This window comes from Condylura cristata, unplaced genomic scaffold (genome assembly GCF_000260355.1).
Source record: "Condylura cristata isolate star-nosed mole 26May11 unplaced genomic scaffold, ConCri1.0 scaffold00019, whole genome shotgun sequence".
NCBI classification, from domain to species: Eukaryota; Metazoa; Chordata; class Mammalia; order Eulipotyphla; family Talpidae; genus Condylura; species Condylura cristata.
Window position 1 is genome coordinate 31,628,907 of NW_004567120.1, and position 7,347 is coordinate 31,636,253.

Here is a 7,347-nt window from a genome sequence, read left to right on the forward strand (position 1 = left end):
CCCCTATTTTTCTTCTTCACTTCCACTGATTATTTTATTGAAGGGCGGGGATGTCAAAAGAAGATGCTATCAAATTATACTCATTTGTATATTGGTTTCATAATAACAAATTTATACTGGTCATTTGCAGCCTCTGTCAACTTCAACTTGGCTCTCCTGTCAAGTGTTCCACGCAAAAGTGTTCCACGCAAAAATTTATCTTTCCAGGTCTTTTAAAAACTTTATTGTATTTAATTATTCTGAGTAGTTTCCTCTGCTTATCTCTTGGAAGCTCTGAATTTTTTTTACATAATTTATTTCATACTGGTTAACATTTCCTGTATCTTCTTTGGTAATGTCATCCTTCTTCTTGGTTTGTCGTTTAGCACAGAATTTAATCACCATTTCTCTTGCTGTTTTACTTTTTGCTTGTATGTCTACTGCTTTGTTGCATCAAATAAAGCAGCTAGTTGAGGCCAGTAAAACAGCTTTCCCATCTCGAAAGACTAGTTCTCTTGGTCCAATAGCAAATGAATGTCCAACCTCAAGTCCATCGAATTAATACTGAGGTATTTTCCATTGTCAGATTTCAGGGCAATTCTGGAATCAGACAATCTGTCAGCTGTAAACTGTTCTGGAGGACTGTGATCTTTATCAACTTCTTTATGTGACGCTATGTGTAAAAATGCAAGTCAAGTAATGTGTGTAAGTACCTTCATCCATTTCAATTGATTTAGTCCTGAAATTTCACTGAAATCTGTTACTAGCCACCAGGTTCCAACAAAATCAAGTTGGGTTTCTTTATTTTCCTCTTCTCATCCTTGATATTTTTTCTTTTTACTTTTAGTCTTGGTTCCCTTGAGCCACAAGTTTTGGCCACGGTTCCATGATACTTCTGTTCTCCCCAATTTTTATGAATATTTTATAACTAGAAAATAAACTTCCTTCATCTTTTCAAAAATAACTTTCCTTTATTCTTGTCATTCAACATAACTGTTGCTGGCTTTCATTTTTTTTACTTTTGCCTCATTGTCTACAGCGAGCATTGTGATATTTAAAAGAAAACCCCAACATTATTTTTAAAAACCATCAATCAAAGCAGTTCTAACATTTTTTCATAAAAATACAATTTTTTCCTGTATTCCTTTCAAATTGCAGCGACTTGAAAAAAAAATCAGAAAAGTGAGAAGAAAATATAACTCACCCATAATCTCACCACTAAAAGGAAGCAACAATGGTTTATTGAATTTCTTTCCTGTATTTTTCCTATGGGGATATAGACTGTCACGTGGTCAAAGTAATTCTGTATTATACCCTGTTCTCACGTACACTGGATGGCTAGCATTTTCTGCATGATCAAACATACTTCCAAAAACATTTCTAACCACTCTGACAACCTATATAGACAGACCACAATGTAATTTCATGGGACATATATGTTGGTTTTGTATATTTCACTACTATGAACAATGTTGTGATGAACATCCTTGTGCAGACCACCCCATTAAGAACATTTCTTCCTTGAGATACACCTAGAAACAGAATCACTGACTCAAGGGCATGAGTATATTCAAAATCTCAGTCACAGTGTCAAACTGACCTCCCAAAATGGCTTGCCCATGAAGCACCCTCCCTGTTTTCATCATATTTATTACAAGAGTTTCAACCGCTCTGCTAATTCTTTCCAGAGATAAGGTGATGGAGATGGGTAGGGACAATGAACAAGAAAGGCCTGACTGGCCTGGGAATTCTCTTAGTCAAGTTAGAGGCAGCACTACATCAAGTAAGCCCTTTTCTTTGCCCAGACAGAAAGACACATGGAAGAGAGGGTGGACAGAGATGAACAAGGTCGGCAACTATCAGGCTTAAAGTGCAATGAACCAACACAGTTGAAAAAAGCAGCGGAGCTGAAGCTCTTCAAATTATTTTCTTGACCCCCAAATATATCAGCTGCTCTCCCTGAAGCCAAATCTGCTTAAGAAGCCAAAGCTAATAGCTACCACCCCCACTGCAAGTGCTCAAGCAGTACCAATGTGGTCACACTTCAGAAAACAACTCTAAAGGCAGAAAACCTTTGTCAGTACAGAGGTGGGTGCTGTTTGTCTGGGATCTTGATTTGATTAGATTACAGAAGGCTGCTAGTTTCTTACTGTCATCAAGTTTCACTGAGATCATAAAAGTATTGTCAAAAACATCCCCCATTTTACCTTTTTTACATGGAGGAAGAAAATATATGTGTAAAGGGACGAGTAGCAGTGCCTTCCAACAAACTCAAAGCCATTCGCTTGGTCTGGAAGGAACACTGCATGGGCAGGACGGTGAGCACACATTGTGTCAAACTGCCCATCCTGTGACATGATGCCACTGAACACTAGGTGAGGCTGAGAAAAGCAACACACTGTTTTCTTTTAATGTCTTAATGAATGAAATCTGAGGGGAGGATTAAAAACCAATCATGTTATATTTCTTTGACACATTTATTTTGAGAAGGTCTGAGATCCTTTTTCCCAATGTAAAAATCTCCCAGGAGGTTTTTAGTATCAATATTGGCTGTGCAAAAGACAATACTAAGACTGTGTTGCTGAAAAATAGCTAAGGTCAGGGATCAGGAAAATTCCAGAATTTTCAGTTTAGCTAATGGCCATGAAGCTTAGTTGGATGAATCTCTTTTTTAAGGTGAGTGGCCTGCTCCCTCCCACTGAGGTCACAACTTTCATGGGCCTGTGAATTCTAATGCCTGCAATACCCCCCCACCCCCGCCTCCATGCTGGTTTTCCTAATGGCCTAATGAAGTAATGGCCGGTATAAACTATGGAAAAATTTCAGCCTGTGATTAAAAACACAGATTTGGCTAAACCTGAAGGCTGCTTCATGTCCTGCGTCTGTTAAATGATAGAAAACAAGTGGGCTTGAGGGCTCAAGGGAAGGGTGGCCACTCTGATTACACTTGGCCCATGAAGATAGATGGGACAATTATTTCTTTTATGTGCGTTTTCAGCTAATTCAGAAAATGTCTACTATTATCCGAGTTAACAAGCTTCAGGCTCATGGGAGGGTTTTCAAAGACCTGGTGAAAGTAGCGGAGAGTTAAGAAATGATAGGAGGAAAATAGAGGGCGTAGCATACAGACGGCTAATTAACATCTCGTAAGACCTTTCACTAAAGCAGCTGGTCTAGTCACATATTCAGAAGATTTGCAGAATTTTTAGAATTGAAAGGCTCTTTAGAGAGCATCTAGCTCAACCCCTCATTTTATGGATGGGAAAACTGAGACTCAGTTAATTGCCACAGGTCACTGTGGGTTCACGCAGAAGCAGGCTGCCAATTCAGCGCACTCTGCCTCCCGTCCAAAGTTGTTAAATTTGCTCTTAAAATGACAAAGTAAAAGTGGTTTCCCAATGGGCTAACATCGCACATCTTGATTTCCTTTAAGATTTCTTTTAACATACAAAATACCTAGCTAAAAAATTTTTTAAAAAAGTGATTCGGGGAGTTGTTTAGCAACATTATATCTTCCGGTTGCTATCTCATTGCCACTCTGTAATCCAGAAATATATTTAACATGGCAGCTCTAATCTTCTTAATATATTTGGGTTGTGTGATTTAACTGTGCTTCTTTTTAAAACAGCTAGCCTTTCACAAAAAGCGACATTTTGGGTGGGTCTTTATGTTGTGGTCCTAAAACACGGATTATGCCCCACTTCCATTATTTCTATTCCCTTTGCCAAGCAATTCTTTCAGAGTCCCCAGAACTGACTGTCTTATTAGCATATTCATGAGACAAGTGATTCAGCTATGCTAATTAGCAATTCTACTTTAAAAATTCCTGTAACTGGCCAAGAGGGGGAGCAGCTAGCTCTGTCACTACCACTTCCCAGCTCTATACCTTAAGCCTAAATTGGTAAATCTGATATTGAACATCCAGAGTTAAAGAGTGGATAAAGAGGATCGCAGTGCAGGAAAATAAGAGGTGAATACCTGAACCCTAAAGTACAGGTTTTCAAATCTAGGAAACCTGACTTTTGCTGGGGGCAGGAAGGTATACTCGCAAAGGAAGTGGTGTCTGATAGCTAACATGAGAGGAAGTAGCCTGGCTCAGAGTCACCATTGCAAATTTACACAGTGAGCTTGGTGATAGCCAGGGGGAAAAATGGCTCTACTTGGAAGCTGTGTGATCCAAAAACTAGTTTTGTCGTGTCCTTTAGGTATTTCCTCAGAGCTTGTCCCTGACCACCACTGTGCCACCTTACTGTCCCATCTGGGTTCTCTGGCCACCATCTTGTTACTCTGTCCACCTTCCACTCTCCCATTTGGCTTTTATGACTGCTCCGACAATTCTTTGCCCTGAGCACCCCAGACACACTTGGATTTCTGGGAATTACAGCAGTTCCTATACACTTTGATTTAACATCTTTAACATTTAACATTTGAGGAGCGTTGGCAAGTCCTAAACACCAATCACTCAATCACTAAATCTAGCACCAACTTGAGAATTACCATTTGCTGTATACTAGTCAACTGTGGTTTTACCACAGAAAATGATCTAATGGTCTCAGAAAACCTAATTTGGAGAAAATATGCAACATAGCCCAGTTATGTTCTGATCTTCAGATCAAACACATTTTCAGCTTCTACTCCCTCAAAATAAAAAATTCTCACCAACTATTGTCTATGCCATATTTTAATTCCAAGTCTGAAGAAACAAATTGGAATTTATAATCATTTTCTGTGACCACTTTGGAAACTGATAAAGAAACAACATTAACATATTTATTCAATGTGAAGCCGGACAGTGAAGGGCAAGAACATTTGTTTTTCTGTCCTTTTGTAAAAGACATATGTTAACACTTACTGAGATAAAGTTTCTCTGTATGCCTTTTTAAACACTACACATTGGAATGATAGCAGCAGCGCTATGAAACCATGGAGAGAAAGAATAGCTCAGCCAGCAGGCCCACAGGAAGAAGAGGAGCCACTGTGTGTGGGCTCCACCCCCGGAAAAGCGTGTCTTGCAAGAAATGGGGCAACTTGGAGATATTGGCCACACCACTACACTGCCACCAGAAAGGTCATTACTCAAGAGCAGGATTTATTCCTTCTCATTCCCAGTGTTAGGCCCCCATAGTGCTAATTTCGAAAATTCAGTACCTCGAGTTTTCAAAGATGATTATCTGGTTATCCAGGTCTTTTCAAAATAAAAGCACATGCCTGGGCTATTGTCATGAATGAGAAACACCATTCTATTCACTAATCACAGGAATAACAACTTCAGTGATCACCAGAGGCAGAGGTGGTCTAGTGGGGGGTTTTGCCAGTAATGCCCATCCTCCTCTGTTGGGGAACCACTCTTCACAGCTACAGCACATGTGTTGGGGGCTTGAGAAAATAAACTGGATAGATAGATATATGGAAGCTATTTCATCCATCCAAGAAAATGAAATTCAGGCTACACACAATTTTGCACAGTGTTGGGGGGAAACGTGTAGAATAACTGATACGCTAGCTAGAAAAAAAATTGTTCAACAACATTACAAATTAAATATGCTTTGTGGTCTAGCCTGGGAACCTAACTAACACTTATTAAATCAGTTATAAGTTTCAAATAACGAATCTCAAAGCCAACATTTGAAATACAACCTGTTCTTCAGCTGGGGACTGCCTTATCAGCTGTATCAAATCTAATTTAGCTCAACTTCTCACCATGGTAACAAGCCCTTTGCAGAAATACTCAAAGACATTTCACATCTTGAAAATTTGCCTTGTACTTCTTCACCACACATAATGTCAAGAAAAGCATGCATCAAAGGTACTATGTAATTAGAATGGCCTTTAAAACAGGCACAAAGGAAATCATTCCTATTAAAATTAAATCTACTTCATGACAATCTTCAAACTGAGTGAATGGTGCCAGAGAATCCTGAGGTGTTCTGGACCCCATACTCGACTTGTTAAAGTCTGTCATTGCTTCAGATAGGATGGAAGCAGCTCCTGTTTGGTTCATCCTGGCAATTTCTCCACTATTTAAAGCAAGTACTCATGTGAGAATCCTGTTTGGCACAGGAGATTGAAATGGGTTTGGTTGTGGCTTTGCACAGACAAAGCCAGGGCCCTAGCAAAAGCGGAGCCAGGAATGGGACCCAGTTTACTGAAGTCGACAGTCTAGTAGCTGCTTCTGGGTTGCTGCTGCATGTGAACTCAAAAGCTGAGCTTTGATCCAGTCTGTGGTATACATAGCTTCTAGGAATTCTAGCTGTCTTTGGGGGGACCCATTTTGAAATTTAATTTGAAGTCCAGCATCTGCAGAATCTCTATGGTTATTTTGACTCAGTTCTCAGATGCCTGTTTTTTATTAGCAGGAGTATTTTTTTTTTTTAAGTGACTTGCGTCAACAACACTAGTCTGTGTTCACCCAAGAAATTATATGAAACCATTTGAATTAAAAGACTTTCATCTATTTTTTGGCTCCCTGTGACCATGTTTCCATAATGCCTACCATGCAGATTCTAGGGCATCCGGGAGGATTCTAGCAATAAAGCTGTAGGCCTAACTTGGCCCTGGGCTCCAAAAAGAACATCATCTTGGGAGGAAACTTGAACACAGAGAGAACAGGGGCGCTCTGAAAAACCAGACTTCACTGCCAGCCTTTTAGTGTGACTGGAGGAGGGATAATGCAAATTCAAGAAAGCAATTATCTATGCTCCTTGGACCAAAGTACCATTACATACCATCGAACTTCTTGTAACGAGAGGCGAAGACTGCTTGCAAATGATTGCACTGCTCGGTGACCACACTTTTGAAATCATCTTTACTTTGTAGGCTATACTTCTCCTCCATCTCTTGAGAGCAGCAGGTATAACCCTGGGGACAGACCTTCAAGTGATCACCTGGAAGATAAAAAGCAGGAAAATCAATCTCCATTATCATTCATCGAATCCAAGAGGGCAAAGTATGATTTAACATGGTTTTATTTTGTCTATAAGGTTCCTGCAAAGGCATCACGTGCATATGAACAGTTTCACAGAACTAAAGACATGTATTCTGTCATTGGAAAAATAAACTGACAACAAAGCTACCTCGAAAAGACAAAGTGTGCACTCGGGAAGACTACTCCGCCATGGAACATCAGTGTGGCCGGCAAAAAATATACTTGGTATTGACACAAGGGTCTCCTATAAAGTCTTTGAGTCTATGAAAACTACTGCACACCTCATGCAAATGAGTTTTTCTGTCTTTGAGAATTTATACTCTGAAGGTACCCTTAAAGAACGATTGGCACCTAATTTTTGACAAAGGAGCAAAGAAGATACAATGGAACAAAGAAAATTTGTTCAGCAAGTGGTGCTGGGAAAACTGGGTAGCTACATGCAA

The 7,347-nt window shown here is 39.7% G+C and overlaps 1 protein-coding gene and 1 pseudogene across 1 annotated transcript in view; both read right to left on the reverse strand.

Moving 5' to 3' along the window:
- The window catches only part of GPC4 (glypican 4), a 100,312-nt gene that overhangs the window by 26,055 nt on the left and 66,910 nt on the right, over positions 1-7,347 (reverse strand). The window contains exon 2 of the mRNA XM_004685818.2: positions 6,705-6,863. Within this exon, the coding sequence (XP_004685875.1) occupies positions 6,705-6,863 (159 nt within the window). The remainder of the gene's footprint in view (positions 1-6,704; positions 6,864-7,347) is intronic.
- LOC105853837 lies at positions 235-1,025 on the reverse strand (annotated as a pseudogene).